Consider the following 24,484-nt stretch of genomic DNA (forward strand, 5'->3'; position numbering starts at 1 on the left):
CAGCAGCCACCCCACCAACTTGTGGCCCACTTGAACCAGCCCAGTCAACATTTCAGAATTCATGGGGCCTTCCCTACCTGCTTGCCCCGAGCTGAGAGGCCAGAGTCACCTCCAATGCGGCCTCTGAGGTTGAGTTCACTCTCACCGTGCCGGCATAGGTAGATGGAGCGGGGTGTGACGTGAATGTTCATGAGATAGTAGACTGTGCGGCTCTGGATATGGTCCTGCACACGATTCACCATGTAGCGTGTGCCCACGTCGAAGATCTTGATGTAGGACAGGTGGCTGGGCCAGTCCAAGCAGGAGCAAGGGCAGCTCAGGAGCTGATGTTGGAGAAGCTGATCCCAAGAGAAAGCCCCAACCACACACCCTGCCTTCAAGCCTACTCCATAACACAGCTCTCACTTACCTTTCCTCTAGCCTTGCCTTGTTCTGCATACCTGTTCTAGAAACTTGGTTCCTGGCCACCCTGAGGAGCTCACTGCTTGCTACCATCTCCCTTTGTCTCCTTTCTTCAGTCTCAGTTTGAGCCAGACTGTTTTTTTACTTTCATTCATTACACTCCATGCATCTAGTATTCTCTCTTCTGTGGTTCACACTGCTGACATACTGAGAGAGAAACAGTAATCCTCCAACAGTCAAGCAGGAAGCAAATGCAAGTGGCCTATGAGATGTTGGAAGCAGTCAGGGACAGGCAGTCAGGCACAGGGTATGGTCACTGTTCTTTCACGTCTGAGAGTCAGAGCATCTGCTGTCATGCTTACAAATATGCTTTAAAAATATCTGAAATACCTGGAGATCTCTTCATGTCACTAAAGAACTCTGGCAAGGGTAGGCCCTTTAAATTATTCAGCCCTTCTAATACATTTTAAAATAGAACTCACCTAATATTCTGATATAAACATCTATTGCATAAAGCAAAAAAAAAAAAAAAAAAAGCAGCTGCCAACTGTGCCTGACTGCCTGTCCCTGACTGCCTACATCTCATAGGCCATTTGCATTTGCTGAGCATTTCATGTGTGTGTGTGTGTGCGCATCTGGCAGGGGTGGGAGGTTTCAAACTCCATAAATCCTCATAGCCATTCTAGGAAGTGGAGACTATAATCTCTGGTTTATAGGTGAGGAAACTGAAACACAGAGAGAGGAAGTGATTTGCCTGATGTCAAACTCTTCAACCTATGACTCTTAGAGCCTAGGTGGAAAATGTCTGATGTCACCTTGTTGTCTTGTTCCTGACACTAGGTTCTGAGTGGCACTAGGATAAACTCCAAATTCTTTAGCTTATTGTGACATTTTAGGTGCCTTCATACATTGGCTGTGCTTGGCCTCACCTCAGTGTCCCATGTCCATGCTCATAACTTTGTTTCATTTCAGGCTTAATGCTTTTGCTGAAATATTCTCTGTACTCCTCTACTTTTTATTCAGACTTAACTAGACCTTTACAAGGTACTGTTCTCTTTCCTTGAAAAGATGTTCTTTCCCTGGTTTCCAAAGCTGAGCTCCTATGCATCTATCCTCCAAGAGTAGGTATATTCACTCTCTCTACGAAGATTTTTTTAAGCCCGGATCATGTGAATCATTTAGAGGTAGTTCACATCAAAACTATGACATTTTCTATTTCTTCTCAGCATACCCCCATCATTTATAATTTAAAATAAAAATTATCAGTTCAGTTCAGTTGCTAAGTCTAGTCTGACTCTTTGAAACATGGACTGCAGCACACCAGACCTCCCTGTCCATCACCAACTCCCGGAGCTTACCCAAACTCATGTCCATCGAGTCAGTGATGCCATCCAACCATCTCATCCTCTGTTACCCACTTTTCCTCCTGCCTTCAATCTTTGCCAGGATCAGGGTATTTTCCAATGAGTGCGTTCTTCACATCAGGTGACCAAAGTATTGGAGCTTCAGCTTCAGCATCAGTGAATATTCAGGACTGATTTCCTTCAGGATTGACTGGTTGTATCTCCTTGCAGTCCAAGGGACTCTCAAGGGTCTTCTTCAGCACCACAGTTCAAAAGCATCAATTCTTTTGTGCACAGTTTTCTTTATAATTCAACTCTCACATCCATACATGACTACTGGAAAAACTATAGCTTTGACTAGATGGACCTTTGTCGTCAAAGTAATGTCTTTGCTTTTTAATATGCTGTCTAGGTTGGGCATAGCTTTCTTCCAAGGAGCAAGTGTCTTTTAATGTCATGGCTGCAGTCACCATCTGCAGTGATTTTGGAGCCCAAGAAAATAAAGTCTGTCACTGTTTCCATTGTTTCCCCATCTATTTCCCATGAAGTGATGGGACCAGATGCCATGATCTTAGTTCTCTGAATGCTGAGCTTTAAGCCACATTTTCACTCTCCTCTTTCACTTTCATCAAGAGGTTCTTTAGTTCTTCTTTGCTTTCTGCCATAAGGGTGGTGTCGTCTGCATATCTGAGGTTATTGATATTTCTCCCAGCAATCTTGATTCCAGCTTGTGCTTCATCCAGCCTGGCATTTCACATAATGTACTCTGCATATAAGTTAAATAAGCAAGGTGACAATATACAGCCTTGATATACTCCTTTCCCGATATGGAACCGGTCCCTTGTTCCATGTCTGGTTCTAACCGTTGTTTCTTGACCTGCATACAGATTTCTGAGGAGGCAGGTAAGGTGGCTTGGTATTCCTATCTCTTTAATAATTTTCCAAAGTTTATTGCAATTCACATAGTCAAAGGCTTTGATGTAGTCAATAAAGCAGAAGTAGATGCTTTTCTGGAACTCTCTTGATTTTTCTATGGTCCAGGAGATGTTGGCAATTTGATCTCTGGTTCTGCTGCCTTTTCTAAATCCAGCTTGAACATCTGGAAGTTTATGGTTCACATGCTGTTGAAGCCTTGCTTGGGGAATTTTGAGCATGACTTTGCTAGTGTGTGAGATGAATGCAATTGTATGGTAGTTTTTGGCATTGCCTTTCTTTGTGATTGGAATGAAAACTGACCTTTTCCACTCCTGTGGTGACCGCTGAGTTTTCCAAATTTGCTGGCATATTGAATGCAGCACGTTAACAACACCATGTTTTAGGAATTGAAATTGCTCAACTGAAATTCTATCACCTCCACTAGCTTTGTTCATAGTGATGCTTCCTAAGGTCCGCTTGACTTCAGACGCCAGGATGTCTAGCTTTAGGTGAGTGATCACACCATCATTGTTATCTGGGTCATTAGGATCTTTTTTGTATGGTTCTTCTTTGTATTCTTGCCACCTCTTCTTAATATCTTCTGCTTCTGTTAGGTCCATACCATTTCTGTCCTTTATTGTGCTCATCTTTGCATGAAATGTTCCCTTGGTATCTCTAATTTTCTTGAAGAGATCTCTAGTCTTTCCCATTCTATTGTTTTCCTTTATTTCTTTGCATTGATCACTGAGGAAAGCTTTCTTATCTCTCCTTGCTATTCTTTGGAACTCTGCATTCAGATGGGTATGTCTTTCCTTTTCTCCTTTGCCTTTAGCTTCTCTTCTTTTCTCAGCTATTTGTAAGGTCTCCTCAGACAACCATTTTGCCTTTTTGAATTTCTTTTTGTTGGGGATGGTCTTGATCACTGCCTCCTATACAATGTCACGAACCTCATTCCATAGTTTTTCAGACACTCTGTCTATCAGATCTAACCCCTTGAAACTGTTTGTCACTTCCACTGTACAATTGTAAGGGATTTTATTTAGGTCATACCTGAATGGTCTAGTGATTTTCCCTACTTTCTTCAATTTAGGTCTCAATTTGGCAATAAGGATTTCATAATCTTAGCCACAGTCAGCTCTGGTCTTGTTTTTGCTGACTGTGTAGAGCTTCTCCATCTTTGGCTGCAAAGAATATAATCAATCTGATTTTGGTGTTGACCATCTGGTGATGTCCATGTGTAGCATTGTCTCTTGTTTTGTTGGAAGAGGGTGTTTGCTATGACCAGTGCGTTCTCTTGGCAAAACTCTGTTAGCCTTTTCCCTGCTTCGTTTTGTACTCCAAGGCTAAACTTGCCTGTTACTCCAGTTATCTCTTGACTTCCTACTTTTGCATTCCAGTCGCCTATGATGAAAAGGACATCTCTTTTTGGTGTTAATTCTAGAAGGTCTTGTAGGTCATCATAGAAACACTCAACTTCAGCTTCTTCAGCATTAGTGGTTGGGGCATAGACTTGGATTACTCTGATGTTGAATGGTTTGCCTTGGAAATGAACAGAGATCATTCTGTCGTTTTTGAAATTGCACCCAAGTACTTCATTTTGGGCTCTTTTGTTGACTTTGAGGGCTATTTCATTTCTCCTAAGGGATTGTTGCACCTAGCAGTAGAAATAATGGTCATGTGAATTAAATTGGCCTATTCCAATCTATTCCTATTCACTGATTCCTAAAATGTCAATGTTCACTTTTGCTGTCTCCTATTTGACCACTTCCAATTTACCTTGATTCATGACCTAATATTCCAGATTCCTGTGCAATATTGTTCTTTATAGCATTAGACTTTACTTCCATCACCAGTCACATCCACATCTGGGCATTGTTTTTGCTTTGGCTCCATCTTTTCATTCTTTCTGGGGTTATTTCTCCATTCTTCTCCAGTAGCATATTGGGCACCTACTGACCTGTTGAGTTTATCTTTCAGTGTCACGTCTTTTTGCCTTTTCATACTGTTCATGGGGTTCTCAAAGCAGGAATACTGAAGTGTTTTGTCATTGCCTTCTCCTGTGGACCACGTTTTGTCTGTATTCTTCGCCATGACCTGTTCGTCTTGGGTGGCCCTACAGGGCGTAGCTCATAGTTTCATTGAGCTAGATAAGGCTGTGGTCCATGTGATCAGTTTCTTTTGTTTTCTGTGCTTGTGGTTTCATTCAGAATGAATAAGGATAAGAGACTTATGGAAGCTTCCTGATGGGAGAGACATCTTTATACTAAAAATTATAAGCTATATTATAATATGAGGAGGTTCCATTGAGTTCTGGTTAGATATTTTCTGTTTTCACTACCTTGATACTATTTTTGAAATATTGTGTTGGCCAGAAAGTTCGTTCAGAAAAACCCAAACAAACTTTCTGGCCAACTCAATACAAACTATCAAAAGCTTTCAAGATTGTCTTTTTTTATTTCTAATTTTTGGTAGTCTCTACCTTGCTGGTGCCCTAAAAACTTGGTAAACATGCTCTTCCAGATCTTTTCCTCCAAGTTGGACTGGATCCTCTCTTCTGTGTTCCCCCACCCCACTTGCTTTACTATCCCCAAATTCTGGCCAGCTGTGTATGCATTGTCTTCTTCAACCAAGTGGTCATTCTATCAGAGCAGATAGCCTATCCCTTTTTGGATTCTTAGTGCACAACTAGGTTTGAGCCTTGATGCATGGATTGTAAATGTCTGTTTATGGAAAAATGATTAGATAAAACCAACTTTCAGAATCAGTTATCTTCAGATCTGAACTGATTCATGAAACACTGAGTACCTGCAGAACTGTAGGCCAAAGGCTAGAGCTTTCTCCATGCTGTTCTTTCACTTTAGCCCTCCTCCTTCAAACTTTTCATATACTGCCTATGTGGAAATTTGAAAAAGTTTCCCTCACTCCAGCACAGATGGCTTGATGAGAAAGCAATTGTACCCTTGACCTGACATAGTGAACAATATTCACAATCATACATAAGGTCATGCACCTTGCACTGAGTATCATGTGACACTTTTTATGACATAGGTATGTGGGAGGGGATAACCTTGATGGAAGTTAGAAGATAGGAATTTTTTGAGTATATATTCTGCTACTGAATCATTGTGTGGCCTCAGGTAGGCCCTTGCCCTGCTCTATGTCTGTTTCCCCATCTAATAAGTGAAGCAGTAACAATGTTCACCTTGGGGATTTTGGTTGGGCAAAGCTGGAAGGATGCTCTTTAAACTTCTTAGAGTGGTGATGACTGTCAGCAGCCTCCCTATACTTCTTACTTGAGGCCCAGAGGGTCTGAGTGACGAGGGTCTCTTCTCATCATAATCTATTTTGAAAGAAAGTGAGCTTCTGGGAATACCTTATGTCTAAAGCTAACATTTTCCCTGTACTTCCAGCTAACAACTCTCCAATCTTTAGTTGGTATTATGAATGAAAGTTTCATATTTTTCATGCATCTTCTCATATATCAAAGCAATATGGAAGCTACCTAAGGATACAACCTACTTTTTTTGCCCTTATTTACAGCCCTTATATACTCCATAGCCCAAAGAAGTCGAATACATAGTGACTGAAAAAGGTACATGTGCATTGTGAAAAAAGACATGATTAAGAGATAGAATGTGTGATTAAAATCTTAGCCTTGCATGGCAGAAGATTGAGCAAGCTCAAGCTCCCTAAGATGCAATTTCCTCTTCTTGAAAATTTGTGATCATAAGACCTATTTTAGCCTCCTTAACTGGAGTGCCAAGGGCATTCAATGAAACAAAAAAAAAGTGAACACTTTGGAAACTGAAGTGTCATCCATATGTGAAGAATACTTTTGAGAACATAATACTAACAACCATAGGGGAGAGGGATTTTCCCCCAGAGACCAGGGTCCTAATATGTCCATATTGTTCAGTAAAACATTACTTCAATCCTCTTGTGAACACCTTACACATCAAAGAATCACCATGTAGTGGGTAATTAGAGCTGGGAGGGCCGTTGAAGACAGATCAAGTGTAGCTCCCTAATATTACAAATAAACTTGAGGCCCAGAGAGGAAATGCATTTCTTCAGGTCCTATAAGACATCAAAACCAGGCTAAGAATCCAGACATATACTTTGTGGTGCTGGGTTCTTACCTATCCAGTTCATCATCCAAGGGTTGGTAGTTGACCTCATAGCACTCTATTCTCTTTAGAAAATCTTCCAGAACCTTTTCACGATCACAGTCTATATAATCAGGACTGCCAAGTTTCACTTGCTGGAAGAAGGGAGAAAGAACCATGGGAGACAGAGATTCTGACAGTGCCCTTAGGAAGAGCTCTTAGAGTTCACTGAATTCAATATCCCTCAACATGAAGATGAGGAGATTGAGACTTAGAGAGGGTCCTTGCTCAAGTTTACAAAATCAGACAATTGAAGAGAATCTGAACAGTATAACCCCTCATTCCTTACCTCTGTGTGCTCAAACAAGGTCTATTACATTATATTCAGTTCTAGAATACACAGTTTAAGATAATGATTTATAAGTGGACTGGAAATTGTGGTGTGAGAAATGGGTGAAGAAGAGGAACAGGAGATCTTGACCAGGGTTCATAATGGTTTACATGTATCAAGTGTTTACTGGGATAACTTAACATATGTTGGCTTTAGATTTCTGAAGGGCTGGTATCTTCTAATCTCTTAGGATCTAACTTCTTTACCCATATTCTACATCTCAGTGAATGGCATTATCATCTACTGAAGTCAGTTCAGTTCAGTTCAGTCACTCAGTTGTGTCTGACTCTTTGCGACCCCATGGACTGCAGCACGCCAGACCTCCTTGTCCATCACCAACTTCCAGAGTTTATTCAAACTCATGTCCATTGAGTCGGTGATGCCATCCAGCCATCTCATCCTCTGTCATTCCCTTCTCCTCCTGCCTTCAATCTTTTCCAGCATCAGGGTCTTTTCAAATGACTCAGTTCTTTGCATAAGTATTGGAGTTTCAGCTTCAGCATCAGTCTTTCCAATGAATTTTCAAGACTGATTTCCTCTAGGATGGACTGGTTGAATATCCTTGCTGTCCAAGGGATTCTCAAGAGTCTTCTCCAACACCACAGTTCAAAAGCATAAATTCTTTGGTGCTCAGCATTCTTTATAGTCCACTCTCACATCCACACATGACTACTGCAAAAGCCATAGCTTTGACTAGATGGACCTTTGTCGGCAAAGTAATGTCTCTACTTTTTAATATGCTCTCTAAGTTGGGCAAAGTTTTTCTTCCAAGGAGCAAGTGTCTTTTAATGTCATGGCTGCAGTCACCATCTGCAGTGATTTTGGAGCCCAAGAAAATAAAGTCTGTCACTGTTTCCATTGTTTCCCCATCTATTTGCCATGAAGTGATGGGAGTGGATACCATGATCTTAGTTTTCTGAATGTTGAGTTTTAACCCAAGTTTCCTCTTTCATTTTCATCAAGAGACTCTTTAGTTCTTCTTTGCTTTCTGCCACAAGTGCGGTGTCATCTGTATATCTGGGGTTATTGACATTTCTCTCAGCAGTCTTGATTCCAGCTTGTGCTTCATCCAGCTCAGCATTTCTCATGATGTACTCTGCATAGAAGTTAAATAAGCAGGGTGACAATATACAACCTTGACCTACTCCTTTCCTGATTCCATCAACTCCACTAGCTTTGTTCATAGTGATGCTTTCTAGGGCCCACTTGACTTCACATTCCAGGATGTCTGGCTCTAGGTGAGTGGTCACACCATCGTGGTTATCTGGGTCAGAAAGATCTTTTTTGTATATTTCTTCTGTGTATTTTTGCCACCTCTTCTAAATATATTCTGCTTCTGTTAGGTCCATACCATTTCTGTCCTTTATCAAGCCCATCTTTGCATGAAATGTTCCCTTGGTATCTCTAATTTTCTTGAAGAGATCTCTAGTCTTTCCCATTCTGTTGTTTTCCTCTTTTTCTTTGCATTGATCACTGAGGAAGTCTTTCTTATCTCTCCTTGCTATTCTTTGGAACTCTGCATACAAATGGATATATCTTTCCTTTTATAATTTGCCTTTCACTTCTGAGCCTTAAATGAATCTGAGAGTCATCCTAGATGTGTCTCTTTCTATCACCCCCACCTCTTAGAAGGTACCTCTTAGAAGATATATACCTTCTATATACCTCACTATATATAAGGTATATATAGTGAAGATATATACCTTCACTATATCTTCTAAATATCTTCCCAAATGACCTCCAATCTCTCTTCCTTGGATGCTCACTCTAGCTTTGTGACAAGTTACTCTGTTTACAGTTTACTTTCCCTTACTAGTAGCAAGAAGGATAGTTCTAATGTGCACCCCTGAAGATGGAATTCCTCTACTTGAAACCCTTCACTATTTCCTCATATCTTTTAGGATAAAGTATGAAATATTTTGGGTTTGCAGGTGGCGCTAGTGGTAAAAACATAAGAGGTGCAGGTTGGATCCCTGGATCAGGAAGATACCCTGGAGAAGGACATGGCAACCCACCCCAGTATTCTTGCCTGGAGAATCCCCATAGAAACAAGAGACTGGTGAGCTATAGTCAATGAGGTTGCAAAAAATTGAACATGACTAAAGCAATTTAGCATGCATGTATGAAATATTTTAGCAGGTGACACATGGCTTGTTATGATTGTGCCCAGAATGATTTCTTCATCATCATCTCCCATTGCTCTTCTAGTCCTTCACACACTTTGCTTTAGCCAATCTAAGCTATTTCTAGTTCCCCCAAGACACCATACTTAGTATATGCCATTCCCTTATTTTCCATTCTTTACCCGCCAAATGTCTATATTCATTCTTCAAGATGCAGGTCAGCTGTTATCTTCATTAAGAAGCTTTCTTATGCAAGGTTAGTTCCTCAACAGCCTTCCACAGCCTCCTTTGTTCATTTATCTCAGCACTGATCTCACAGAGTTATATCTCTTACGTTGTCAGTGTCCCTCACTAGACTGTGAGTTCAAGGCTGGACTCTCCTTTATCTATTTCAGTCTCTGATACTCCAAATTGTTCAGTCCAGGTATATGGATTCAATTTATGTTTAATCAACAAACGGATGGACAGGTGGATGGATGAAAAGGAAAGAGAGGATTTGGACATATTCTATGCCTCAAGAGGCAAAAATAGGACCAATAAGTGAAGATTACAGGGAGTCAGATTTCAGCTTGATTGGACTGCATTTAATGAAGGCAGTGAGCCTCATAATTGGAGGTACAAAAAAAAATCTAGGGAGGAGCTAAGATGGAGGAGGAGTAGGACGGGGAGTTTCTTCCCCACAAATTCATCAAAAGAACATTTAAACGCCGAGTAAATTCCACAAAACAACTTCTGAATACTGGCAGAGGACATCAGACACCCAGAAAAGCAACCCGAGTCTTCGAAAGGAGGTATGAAAAAATATAAAAGACAAAAAAAGAGACAAAAGAGGGAGGGATGGAGTTCCGTCCCAGGAAGGGAGTCTTAAAAAGAGAAAAGTTTCCAAACACCAGGAAACCTTCTCACTGCCAAATCTGTGCCAAGCCTTGGAAGCATAGAGGGCAACATAAGAGGGAGGAAAAATAAATGAACAATTAAAACCCACAGATTGCGAGCCCTACAGTAACTCCCCCAGTGGAGAAGCAGCACAGACGCCAGCACACGCCACTAGCAAGTGGGGGCTGGGCAGGGAGGTGCGGCGCGGGCTGCATCACTTAGAGTAAAGATCTGGCCTGAATACCCTGAGTGCTATCTGAGCGAAATAATTTGGGCTAGCAAACCAGACTGTGGGATATCTACCATGCGAAAAGCCAGCCCTAACCTAAGACACTGCCAGGCCCGCACAAGGAACAAAGGACTGAACAGAGAGAGCCGGCTGCAGACCATCTCCCTCCGGTGACAGGCAGCCAGAGCCAGAAGGGGGCAATCGCAGCCCCAGAGAGACATTATCTATAAAACTGTAAGCAGGCTTCTTTGCTAACTAAAATTTCTTGGGGGTCTGGACGGTCAACATCTGCCTGAGAAGGTGCGCCGGTTGTACACCTAGGTAACCGAGCTGCGGGAAGGCGATAAGTCGCAGCAATCACACTCGCCAAACACCTCATCACCTGAGCTGCTTGGACCTGGGAAGGGCACAAAACGCAGGCCCAACCGAGTCTGCACCTCTGAGGACTACCCGAGTGCCTGAACCTGAGTGGCTTGGATCTGGAAGGTGCAGGCAGCCCAGGGCCGGCCACGGATGGTTCCCGGTGGAGCAACCTAGAACCTGAGCAGTGTGGGCAGGGAGGCTACACGCACCGTGAGTGGGGGCAGACCCAGTGTGGCTGAGGCACTGCGAGCACACGCCAGTGTTATTTGTTTGCAGCATCCCTCCCTCCCCCCCACCCCACAGCACGACTGAACAAGTAAGCCTAAAAAAAAAAAAAAAAAAGTGTCCTCCATCGTCCCCTTTGTGTCAGGGCGGAAACCAGACACTGAAGAGACTAGCAAACAGAAGAAGCTATAACAGAGAGAACCGCCTTGGAAGCTACAGGCAATAGGTTAAAACCCTGTGGTTAGTACCAACTACATAGGAAGGGGCCTATAGATCTTGAGAAATATAAGTCGGACCAAGGAACTAGCCGAAAATGAACTGAACCCACAATACTCACAACAAAGCCAGAGAAAGTCTTAGATATATTTTTACTATTTTTACGATCATTCTTTCTTTCTTTTTTTTTCTTTTAATTAAAAAAAAATTTTAAGTCCTGTATTATTCCTTTAATTTTCACCTTTATAACCTATTACTTTGCAAAAAAAAAGACCTTTTTTTTAAAAAAAAGCAAACTTCATATATATATATATATTTTTTTTTATAATTTTTTGACCTTGTTTTTTGTTTGTTTGTTTTTGTTTTTCTTCTTTTCTTTAACATTGTATTTTTGAAATTCCAAACTCTACTCTAGATTTTTAATTTTAGCTTTTTGGTATTTGTTATCAATTTTGTACCTATAGTTTTTTTTTTTTTTTTTTTTTTAAATTTCTGTGACTTTTTTTTTTTCTCTGTTTTTTTGTCTTCTTCTTTTATATAACATTGTATATCTGAAATTCCAAACTCTACTTTAGACTTTTAATTTATGCTTTTTGGTATTTGTTATCAATTTTGTACCTGTATTTTCTTTATAACTTTTGCGACTTTGTTTTTGTTTGTTTGTTTTTTTTCTCTCTTTCTTTTTCTTCTTGTTTTTTTTTTAACATTGTATTTTTGAGTTTCCAAACTCTACTCTAGATTTTTAACTTTTGCTTTTTGGTATTAGTTATCAATTTTGTACCTATATTTCCTTTATAATTTTCACGACCTTGTTTGTTTTTGTTTGTTCGTTTTTTCTCTGTCTTTCCTTCTTCTTTTCTTTAACATCATATTTTTTAAAATTCCAAACTCTACTCTAGATTTTTAATTTTTGCTTTTATGTATTTGTTACTAATTTTGTACCTTTAAGAACCCAATCTTCAGTACCCATTTTTCACTAGGGAGTGAGATTACTGGCTTGATTGCTCTCTCTCCCTTTGAACTCTCCTTTTTCTCCACCAGGTCGCCCGTGTCTCCTCCCTAACCCCTCTCCACTCTACCCTACTCTGTGAATTTCTGTGTGTTCCAGACGGTGGAGAACACTTAGGGAACTGATTACTGGCTGGATCTGTCTCCCTCCTTTTCATTCCCCCCTTTTATCCTCCTGGCCACCTCTGTCTCCTTCCTCCTTCTTCTCTTCTCTGTATAACCCCGTGAACATCTCTGAGTGGTCCAGTTGTGGAGTGCACATAAGGAAGTGATTACTGGCTATCCCATTCTCCTCTACTGATTCCACCTCATCTCATTTGGGTCACCTCTAACTTCCTCCTCACTCTTCTCTTCTCCATGTAACGCTGGGAACCTCTCTGGGTGACCCTCATGGTAGAGAAACTTTTCATCTTTAATGTAGATGTTTTATCAATGGTGCTGTATAGAAGGAGAAGTTTTGAAACTACTGTAAAAATAAGACCAATAACTGGAAGCAGGAGGCTTAAGTCCAAACCCTGACTCCAGGGAACTCCTGACTCCAAGAACATTAATTGACAGGAGCTCATCAAACGCGTCCATACCTACACTGAAACCAAGCACCACACAAGGGCCAACAAGTTCCAGGGCAAGACATACCAAGCAAATTCTCCAGCAACAAAGGAACACAGCCCTGAGGTCCAAGATACAGGCTACCCAAAGTCACCCCCAAACCATAGACATATCATAACTCATTACTGGACACTTCATTGCACTCCAGAGAAAAGAAATACAGCTCCACCCACCAGAACACTGTCACAAGCTTCCCTAACCAAGAAACCTTGACAAGCCACCTGTACAAACCCACACACAGCGAGAAAACGCCACAATAAAGAGAACTCCACAAACTGCCAGAATACAGAGAGGACACTCCAAACTCAGCAATTTAAATAAGATGAAGAGACAGAGGAATACCCAGAAGATAAAGGAACTGGATAAATGCCCACCAAACCAAACAAAAGAGGAAGAGATAGGGAATCTACCTGATAAAGAATTCCGAATAATGACAGTGAAATTGATCCAAAATCTTGAAATCAAAATGGAATCACAGACAAATAGCTTGGAGACAAGGACTGAGAAGACGCAAGAAAGGTTTAACAAGAACCTAGAAGAAATAAAAAAGAGTCAATATATAATGAATAATGCAATAAATGAAATTAAAAACACTCTGGAGGTAACAAATAGTAGAATAACAGAGGCAGAAGATAGGATTAGTGAATTAGAAGATAGAATGGTAGAAATAAATTAATCAGAGAGGATAAAAGAAAAACGAATTAAAAGAAATGAAGACAATCTCAGAGACCTCCAGAACAATATTAAACGCTACAACATTCGAATCATAGGGGTCCCAGAAGAAGAAGACAAAAAGAAAGACCATGAGAAAATACTTGAGGAGATAATAGTTGAAAACTTCCCTAAAATGGGGAAGGAAATAATTACCCAAGTCCAAGAAACCCAGAGAGTTCCAAACAGGATAAACCCAAGGCGAAACACCCCAAGACACATATTAATCAAATTAACAAAGATCAAACACAAAGAACAAATATTAAAAGCAGCAAGGGAAAAACAACAAATAACACACAAGGGAATTCCCATAAGGATAACAGCTGATCTTTTAATAGAAACTCTTCAAGCCAGGAGGGAATGGCAAGACATACTTAAAATGATGAAAGAAAATAACCTACAGCCCAGATTATTGTACTCAGCAAGGATTTCATTCAAATATGAAGGAGAAATCAAAAGCTTTTCAGACAAGCAAAAGCCGAGAGAATTCAGCACCACCAAACCAGCTCTCCAACAAATACTAAAGGATATTCTCTAGACAGGAAACACAAAAACGGTGTATAAATTTGAACCCAAAACAATAAAGTAAATGGCAACGGGATCATACTTACCAGTATTACCTTAAACGTAAATGGGTTGAATGCCCCAACCAAAAGACAATGACTGGCTGAATGGATACAAAAACAAGAACCCTAAATATGTTGTCTACAAGAGACCCACCTCAAAACAGGGGACACATACAGACTGAAAGTGAAGGGCTTGAAAAAGATTTTCCATGCAAATAGGGACCAAAAGAAAACAGGAGTAGCAATATTCATATCAGATAAAATAGACTTTAAAACAAAGGCTGTGAAAAGAGACAAAGATGGTCACTACATAATGATCAAAGGATCAATCCAAGAAGAGGTTATAACAATTATAAATATATATGTACCCAACACGGGAGCACCGCAATATGTAAGACAAATTCTAACAAGTATGAAAGGAGAAATTAACAATAACACAATAATAGTGGGAGACTTTAATACCCCACTCACACCTATGGATAGATCAACTAAACAGAAAATTAACAAGGAAACACAAACATTAAACGATACAATAGACCAGTTAGACCTAATTGATATCTACAGGACATTTCATCCCAAAACAATGAATTTCACCTTTTTCTCAAGCGCACATGGAACTTTCTCCAGGATAGATCACATCCTGGGCCATAAATCTAGCCTTGGTAAATTGAAAAAAATTGAAATCCTTGCAAGCATCTTTTCTGACCACAATGCAGTAAAACTAGATCTCAATTACAGGAGAAAAACTATTAAGAATTCCAACATATGGAGGCTGAACAACACGCTGCTGAATAACCAACAAATCACAGAAGAAATCAAAAAAGAAATAAAAATTTGCATAGAAATGAATGAAAATGAAAACAAAACAACCCAAAACCTGTGGGACACTGTAAAAGCAGTCCTGAGGGGAAAGTTCATAGCAATACAGGCATACCTCAAGAAACAAGAAAAAAGTCAAATAAATAACCTAACCCTACACCTAAAGCAACTAGAAAAGGAAGAAATGAAGAACCCCAGGGTTAGTAGAAGGAAAGAACTCTTAAAAATTAGGGCAGAAATAAATGCAAAAGAAACAAAAGAGACCATAGCAAAAATCAACAAAGCCAAAAGCTGGTTCTTTGAAAGGATAAATTAAATTGACAAACCATTAGCCAGACTCACCAAGAAACAAAGGGAGAAAAATCAAATCAATAAAATTAGAAATGAAAGTGGAGAGATCACAACAGACAACACAGAAACACAAAGGATCATAAGAGACTACTATCAACAATTATATGCCAATAAAATGGACAACTTGGAAGAAATGGACAAATTCTTAGAAAAGTACAACTTTCCAAAACTGGACCAGGAAGAAATAGAAAATCTTAACAGCCCCATCACAAGCATGGAAATTGAAACTGTAATCAAAAATCTTCCAGCAAACAAAAGCCCAGGTCCAGACGGCTTCACAGCTGAACTCCACCAAAAATTTAGAGAAGAGCTAACACCTATCCTGCTCAAACTCTTCCAGAAAATTGCAGAGGAAGGCAAACTTCCAAACTCGTTCTATAAGACCACCATCACCCTAATACCAAAACCTGACAAAGATCCCACAAAAAAAGAAAACTAAGGCCAATATCACTGATGAACATAGATGCAAAAATCCTTAACAAAATTCTAGCAATCAGAGTCCAACAACACATTAAAAAGATCATACACCATGACCAAGTGGGCTTTATCCCAGGGATGCAAGGATTCTTCAATATCTGCAAATCAATCAATGTATTACACCACATTAACAAATTGAAAAATAAAAACCATATGATTATCTCAATAGATGCAGAGAAAGCCTTTGACAAAATTCAACATCCATTCATGATAAAAACTCTCCAGAAAGCAGGAGTAGAAGGAACATACCTCAACATAATAAAAGCTATATATGACAAACCCACAGCAAACATTATCCTCAATGGTGAAAAATTGAAAGCATTTCCTCTAAAGTCAGGAACAAGACAAGGGTGCCCACTTTCACCATTACTATTCAACATAGTTTTGGAAGTTCTGGCCACAGCAATCAGAGCAGAAAAAGAAATAAAAAGAATCCAAATTGGAAAAGAAGAAGTAAAACTCTCACTATTTGCAGATGACATGATCCTCTACATAGAAAACCCTAAAGACTCCACCAGAAAATTACTAGAGCTAATCAATGATTATAGTAAAGTTGCAGGATATAAAATCAACACACAGAAATCCCTTGCATTCCTATACACTAATAATGAGAAAACAGAAAGAGAAATTAAGGAAACAATTCCATTCACCATTGCAACGGAAAGAATAAAATACTTAGGAATATATCTACCTAAAGAAACTAAATACCTATATATATAAAACTATAAAACACTGGTGAAAGAAATCAAAGAGGACACTAATAGATGGAGAAATATACCTTGTTCATGGATTGGAAGAATCAATATAGTGAAAATGAGTATACTACCCAAAGCAATTTATAGATTCAATGCAATCCCTATCAAGCTACCAACGGTATTCTTCACAGATCTAGAACAAGTAATTTCACAATTTGTATGGAAATACAAAAAAACTCGAATAGCAAAAGCTATCTTGAGAAAGAAGAACGGAACTGGAGGAATCAACCTACCTGACTTCAGGCTCTACTACAAGGCCACAGTCATCAAGACAGTATGGTACTGGCACAAAGATAGAAATATAGATCAATGGAAAAAAATAGAAAGCCCAGAGATAAATCCACGCACATATGGACACCTTATCTTTGACAAAGGAGGCAAGAATATACAATGGATTAAAGACAATCTCTTTTACAAGTGGTGCTGGGAAAACTAGTCAACCACTTGTAAAAGAATGAAACTAGAACACTTTCTAACACCATACACAAAAATAAACTCAAAATGGATAAAAGATCTAAATGTAAGACCAGAAACTATAAAACTCCTAGAGGAGAACATAGGCAAAACCCTCTCCGACATACATCACAATAGGATCCTCTATGACCCACCTCCCAGAATATAGGAAATAAAAGCAAAAATAAACAAATGGGACCTAGTTAAACTTAAAAGCTTCTGCACAACAAAGGGAACTATAAGCAAGGTGAAAAGGCAGCCTTCAGAATGGGAGAAAATAATAGCAAATGAAGCAACTGAGAAACAACTAATCTCAAAAATATACAAGCAACTGCTATACAACTCAACCCTAGAAAAATAAATGACCCAATCAAAAAATGGGCCAAAGAACTAAATAGACATTTCTCCAAAGAAGACATACAGATGGCTAAGAAACACATGAAAAGATGCTCAACATCACTCATTATCAGAGAAATGCAAATCAAAACCACTATGAGGTACCATTTCACACCAGTCAGAATGGCTGCAATCCAAAAGTCTACAAATAATAAATGCTGGAGAGGGTGTGGAGAAAAGGGAACCCTCTTACACTGTTGGGGGGAATGCAAACTATTACAGCCACTATGGAGAACAGTGTGGAGATTCCTTAAAAAACTGGAAATAGAACTGCCTTATGATCCAGCAATCCCACTGCTGGGCATACACACTGAGGAAACCAGAAGGGAAAGAGACACGTGTACCCCACTGTTCATCGCAGCACTGTTTATAATAGCCAGGACATGGAAGCAACCTAGATGCCCATCAGCAGATGAATGGATAAGAAAGCTGTGGTACATACACACAATGGAATATTACTCAGCCATTAAAAAGAATACATTTGAATCAGTTCTAATGAGGTGGATGAAACTGGAGCCTATTATACAGAGTGAAGTAAGCCAGAAAGAAAAACACCAATACAGTATACTAACGCATATATATGGAATTTAGAAAGATGGTAACAATAACCCTGTATACGAGACAGCAAAAGAGACACTGATGTATAGAACAGTCTTTTGGACTCTGTGGGAGAGGGAGAGGGTGGGAAGTTTTGGGAGAATGACATTGAAACATGTATAAATATCATGTATGAAACGAGTCGCCAGTCCAGGTTTGATGCACGACACTGGATGCTTGGGGCTGGTGCACTGGGAGGACCCAGAGGGATGGTATGGGAAGGGAGGGGGAAGGAGGGTTCAGGATAGGGAACACATGTATACCTGTGGTGGATTCATTTCGATATTTGGCAAAACTAATACAATATTGTAAAGTTTAAAAATAAAATAAAATTAAAAAAAAAGAAAAAGAAAATCTAGACAAACATTTAGCTAAGGTTTCAAGTTTCTGATTAAACATTGAGGGAGGTGATCTTTAAGGTCTTCTCTATCCCCAAGATACAGTAATTTGATGAAATAAGAAACAATAAAATGTGGTGAATGTTCTAAATCTAGACCACATAACGAATCTAAGAGCAGTGATAAATTTGATACAAATTGTGGGGCAGAAAAAAGAGCTTTCAAGACAGATAGACCTGAGGTTCAGCCCCAGTTTTGTCTCTTCCCAGCTGTATGAACTCTTGGCAACTTACTTCTCTCCTTGGAACCTTAGTTTCCCCTCTCCAACACTAAGAAGAAATTCACAGAATCATTGTGAGGATGGTGAAGGAATACTTCCTATAGGAAGTGGGAGGAGAAGCTCATGGAAAAATACCTCCTTTAACTACAGAGATATTTCTAAGCATGATCCAAATCTGAGACAAAATAAGAAGGAAAGAAAAGGTGACTGGTGCTCCTTACCCTGATGTTTTCTGCAATGACGTCAGGGTCATTACAAATGGACTCAATGAAAAAGACCTATAAGAGAAACAAAAGAGAGATTTCAGCAAGGAATTATGTTTGGTATGAGCTAAACATAACTTGACCTCTTCTCAATGACTCTGAATCATTTTTAGAGGCATTCCTTTTTTAAAAAAAAATAAATTTATTTATTTTAATTGGAGGCTAATTACTTTAAAATATTGTATTGATTTTGCCATACATCAGCATGAATCTGTCATGGGTGTACACGTGTTCCCCATCCTGAACCCCCCTCTCACCTCCCTCCCCACACCATCCTTCTGGGTCATCCCAGTGCACCAGCCTCGAGCATTCTGTATCATGCATCAAACCTAGACTGGTGATTAGTTTCACATATGATATTATACATGTTTCAATGCCATTCTCCCAAATCATCCCACCCTCGCCCTCTCCCACAGAGTCCAAAAGACTGTTCTATACATCTGTGTCTCTTTTACTGTCTCGCATACAGGGCTATCATTAACATCTTTCTAAATTCCATATATATGCATTAGTATACTGTATTGGTGTTTTTCTTTCTGGCTTACTTCACTCTGTATAATAGGCTCCAGTTTCATCCACCTCATTAGAACTGATTCAAATGTATTCTTTTTAATGGCTGAGTAATATTCCATTGTGTGTATGTACCACAGCTTTCTTATCCATTCATCTGCTGATGGGCATCTAGGTTGCTTCCATGTCCTGGCTATTATAAACAGTGCTGCGATGAACATTTGGGGTACACGTGTCTCTTTCAATTCTGGTTTCCTTGGTGTGTATGCCCAGCAGTGGGATTGCTGGGTCATATGGCAGTTCTATTTCCAGTTTTTTAAGGAATCTCCACACTGTTCTCTATAGTGGCTGTACTATTTTGCATTCCCACCAACAGTGTAAGAGGGTTCCTTTTCTCCACACCCTCTCCAGCATTTATTGCTTGTAGACTTTTGGATCGCAGCCATTCTGACTGGTGTGAAATGGTACCTCATTGTGGTTTTGATTTGCATTTCTCTGATAATGAGTGATGTTGAGCATCTTTTCATGTGTTTGTTAGCCATCTGTATGTCTTCTTTGGAGAAATGTCTGTTTATTTCTTTGGCCCATTTTTTGATTGAGTCATTTATTTTTCTGGAATTGAGCTGCAGGAGTTGCTTTTATATTTTTGAGATTAATTCTTTGTCAGTTGCTTTATTTGCTATTATTTTCTCCCATGCTGAAGGCTGTCTTTTCATCTGCTTATAGTTTCCTTTGTTGTGCAAAAGCTTTTAATTTTAATTAGGTCCCATTTGTTTATTTTTACTTTTATTTCCAATATTCTGGGAGGTGGGTCATAGAGGATCCTGCTGTGCTGTATGTCAGAGAGTGTTTTGCCTATGTTCTCCTCTAAGAGTTTTATAGTTTCTGGTCTTACGTTTAGATCTTTAATCCATTTTGAGTTTGTTTTTGTGTATGGTGTTAGAAAGTATTCTAGTTTCATTCTTTTACAAGTGGTTGACCCGTTTTCCTAGCACCACTTGTTAAAGAGATTATCTTTTCTGCATTGTATATTCTTGCCTCCTGTGTCAAAGATAAGGTGTCCATATGTGCATGGATTTATCTCTGGGCTTTCTATTTTGTTCCATTGATCTATATTTCTGTCTTTGTGCCAGTAACATGCTGTCTTTATGACTGGCTTTGTAGTAGAGCCTGAAGTCAGGCAGGTTGATTCCTCCAGTTCCGTTCTTCTTTCTCAAGATTGCTTTGGCTATTTGAGGTTTTTTGTATTTCCATACAAATTGTGAAATTATTTATTCTAGCTCTGTGAAAAATACCGTTGGTAGCTTGATAGGGACTGCATTGAATCTATAGATTGCTTTGGGTAGTATACTCATTTTCACAATATTGATTCTTCCAATCCATGAACATGGTATATTTCTCCATCTGTTAGTGTCCTCTTTGATTTCTTTCACCAGTGTTTTATAGATTTCTATATAAAGGTCTTTAGTTTCTTTAGGTAGATATATTCATTCCTAAGTATTTTATTCTTTTCATTGCAATGGTGAATGGAATTGTTTCCTTAATTTCTCTATTTTCTCATTATTTGTGTATAGGAATGCAAGGGATTTCTGTGTGTTGATTTTATATCCTGCAACTTTACTATATTCATTGATTAGCTCTAGTAATTTTCTGGTGGAGTCTTTAGGGTTTTCTATGTAGAGGATCATGTCATCTGCAAACAGTGAGAGTTTTACTTCTTCTTTTCCAATTTGGATTCCCTTTATTTCTGTTTCTGCTCTGATTACTGTGGCCAAAACTTCCAAAACTATGTTAAATAGTAGTGGTGAAAGTGGGCACCCTTGGCTTGTTCCTAACTTTAGGGGAAATGCTTTCAATTTTTCAGCATTGAGGATAATGTTTGCTGTGTGTTTGTCATATATAGCTTTTATTATGTTGAGATATGTTCCTTCTATTCCTGCTTTCTGGAGAGTTTTTATCATGAATGGATGTTGAATTTTGTCAAAGGCTTTCTCTGCATCTATTGAGATAATCATATGGCTTTTATTTTTCAATTTGTTAATGTGGTTTATTACATTAATTGATTTGTGGATATTGAAGAATCCTTGTATCCCTGGGACAAAGCCCACTTGGTCATGATGCATGATCTTTTTAATGTGTTGTTAGATTCTGATTGCTAGAATTTTGTTAAGGATTTTTGCACCTATGTTCATCAGTGATATTGGCATGTAGTTTTCTTTTTTAGTGGCATCTTTGTCTGGTTTTGATATTAGGGTGATGGTGGCCTCATAGATGGAGAAGGCAATGCCACCCCACTCCAATGCTCTTGCCTGGAAAATCCCATGGATGGAGGAGCCTGGTAGGCGGCAGTCCATGGGGTCGCACAGAGTCGGACACGACTGAGCAATTTCACTTTCATTTTCCACTTTCATGCACTGGAGAAGGAAATGGCAACCCACTTCCGTGTTCTTGCCTGGAGAAACCCAGGGACGGGGAAGCCTGGTGGGCTGCTGTCTATGGTGTCGCATAGAGTTGGACACGACTGAAGTGACTTACCAGCAGGCCTCATAGAATGAGTTTGGAAGTTTGCCTTCCTCTACAATTTTCTGGAAGAATTTGAGTAGGATTGATGTTAGCTCTTCTCTAAATTTTTGGTAGAATTCAGCTGTGACGCCGTCTGGACCTGGGCTTTCGTTTGCTGTAAAATTTCTGATTACAGTTTCAATTTCTGTGCTTGTAATGGGTCTGTTAGGATTTTCTATTTCTGCCTTGCTCCATTTTAGAAGTTGTACTTTTCTAAGAATTTGTCCATTTCTTCCAAGTTGTCCATTTTATTGGCATATAATTGCTGATAGTAGTCTCTTATGATCCTTTGTATTTCTGTGTTGTCTGTTGTGATCTCTCCACTTTCATTTCCAATTTTATTGATGTGATTTTTCTCGCTTTGTTTCTGGATGAGTCTGGCTAATGGTTTTTCAATTTTATTTATCCTCTCAAAGAACCAGCTTTTGGCTTTGTTGATTTTTGCTATGGTCTCTTTTGTTCCTTTTGCATTTATTTCTGCCCTAATTTTTAAGAGTTCTTTCCTTCTACTAACCCTGGGGTTCTTCATTTCTTCCTTTTCTAGTTGTTTTAGGTGTAGAGTTAGGTTATTTAGTTGACTTTTTTCTTATTTTGTGAGGTATGCCTATATTGCTATGAACCTTCCCCTAAGTACTGCTTTTACAGTGTCCCACAGGTTTTGGGTTGTTGTGTTTTCATTTTGATTTGTTTCTATGCATATTTTTATTTCTTTTTTGATTTCTTCTGTGATTTGTTGGATATTCAGCAGCGTGTTGTTCAGCCTCCATATGTTGGAATTCTTAATAGTTTTTCTCCTGTAATTGAAATCTAATCTTACTGCATTGTGGTCAGAAAAGATGATTGGAATGATTTCAATTTTTTTCAGTTTCCCAAGGCTAGATTTACTGCCCAGGACGTGGTCTGTTCTGGAGAAGGTTCCGTGTGTGCTTGAGAAAAAGGTGAAATTCATTGTTTTGGGGTGAAATGTCCTATAGATATCAATTAGGTCCTACTGGCCTATTGTATCATTTAAAGTTTGTGTTTCCTTGTTAATTTTCTGTTTAGTTGATCTATCCATAGGTATGAGTGGGGTATTAAAGTCTCCCACTATTATTGTGTCATTGTTACTTTCCCTTTTCATACTTGTTAACATTTGTCTTACATATTGTGGCGCTCCCGTGTTGGGTGCATATATATTTATAATTGTTATATCTTCTTTTTGGATTGATCCTTTGATCATTATGTACTGTCCTTCTTTGTCACTTTTCACAGCCTTTGTTTTAAAGTCTATTTTATCTGATATGAGTATTGCTACTCTTGCTTTATTTTGGTCTCTATTTCCGTGGAATATCTTTTTCAAGCCCTTCACTTTCAGTCTGTATGTGTCCCCTGTTTTGAGGTGGGTCTCTTGTAGACAACATATATAGGGGTCTTGGTTTTGCATCCATTCAGTCAGTCCTTTGTCTTTTGGTTGGGGCATTCAACCCACTTACATTTAAGGTAATTATTGATAATTATGATCCCATTGCCATTTACTTTATTGTTTTGGGTTTGAGTTTGTACATCCTTTTTGTGTTTCCTGTCTAGAGAAGATCCTTTAGCATTTGTTGGAGAGCTGGTTTGGTGGTGCTGAATTCTCTTGGCTTTTGCTTGTCTGTAAAGCTTTTGATTTCTCCTTCATATTTGAATAAGATCCTTGCTGGGTACAGTAATCTGGGTTGTAGGTTATTTTCTTTCATCACTTTAAGTATGTCCTGCCTTTCCCTCCTGGCCTGGAGAGTTTCTTTTGAAAGATCAGCTGTTATCCTTATGGGAATTCCCTTGTGTGTTATTTGTTGTTTTTCCCTTGCTGCTTTTAATATTTGTTCTTTGTGTTTGATCTTTGTTAATTTGATTAATGTGTGTCTTGGGGTGTTTTGCCTTGGGTTTACTCTGTTTGGGACTCTGGGTTTCTTGGACTTGGGTGATTATTTCCTTCCCCATTTCAGTGAAGTTTTCAACTATTATCTCCTCAAGTATTTTCTCATGGATTTTATTTTTGTCTTCTTCTGTGACTCCTATGATTCAAATTTTGGGGTGTTTAACATTGTCCCAGAGGTCTCTGAGATTGTCCTCATTTCTTTTATTTAGTTTTTCTTTTTTTCCTCTCTGTTTCATTTATTTCTACCATTCTATCTTCTACCTCACTAATCCTATCTTCTGCCTCAGTTATTCTACTATTTGTTCCCTCCAGAGTGTTTTTGATCTCATTTATTGCATTATTCATTATATATTGACTATTTTTTATTTCTTCTAGGTCCTTGTTAAACCTTTCTTGCATCTTCTCAACCCTTGTCTCCAGGCTATTTATCTGTGATTCCATCTTGATTTCAAATTTTGGATCATTTTCACTATCATTATTCAGAATTCTTTATCAGGTAGATTCCCTATCTCTTCCTCTTTTGTTTGGTTTGGTGGGTATTTATCCTGTTCCTTTACCTGGTGGGTATTCCTCTGTCGCTTCATCTTGTTTTAATTGCTGTGTTTGGGGTGGCCTTTCTGTATTCTGGCAGTTTGTGGAGTTGTCTTTATTGTGGAGTTTCCTCACTCTGGGTGGGGTTTTATGGGTGGCTTGTCAAGGT

At 39.1% G+C, this 24,484-nt stretch overlaps 1 protein-coding gene across 8 annotated transcripts in view; it reads right to left on the reverse strand.

Annotated features, from left to right (window-relative positions):
- PFKFB1 (6-phosphofructo-2-kinase/fructose-2,6-biphosphatase 1) overlaps positions 1-24,484 on the reverse strand; it is a 102,109-nt gene that overhangs the window by 19,254 nt on the left and 58,371 nt on the right. For 7 of the 8 annotated variants that reach the window (XM_019955719.2, XM_019955720.2, XM_070784079.1 and 4 more), the window contains 3 exons: positions 18,771-18,827; positions 6,800-6,921; positions 78-285 (listed from right to left, as the gene is read on the reverse strand). In XM_019955719.2, the coding sequence (XP_019811278.1) occupies positions 78-285; positions 6,800-6,921; positions 18,771-18,827 (387 nt within the window). The remainder of the gene's footprint in view (positions 1-77; positions 286-6,799; positions 6,922-18,770; positions 18,828-24,484) is intronic. The other variant, XM_070784078.1, reaches the window with a different exon arrangement.

Source organism: Bos indicus, chromosome X (genome assembly GCF_029378745.1).
Source record: "Bos indicus isolate NIAB-ARS_2022 breed Sahiwal x Tharparkar chromosome X, NIAB-ARS_B.indTharparkar_mat_pri_1.0, whole genome shotgun sequence".
NCBI classification, from domain to species: domain Eukaryota; kingdom Metazoa; phylum Chordata; class Mammalia; order Artiodactyla; family Bovidae; genus Bos; species Bos indicus.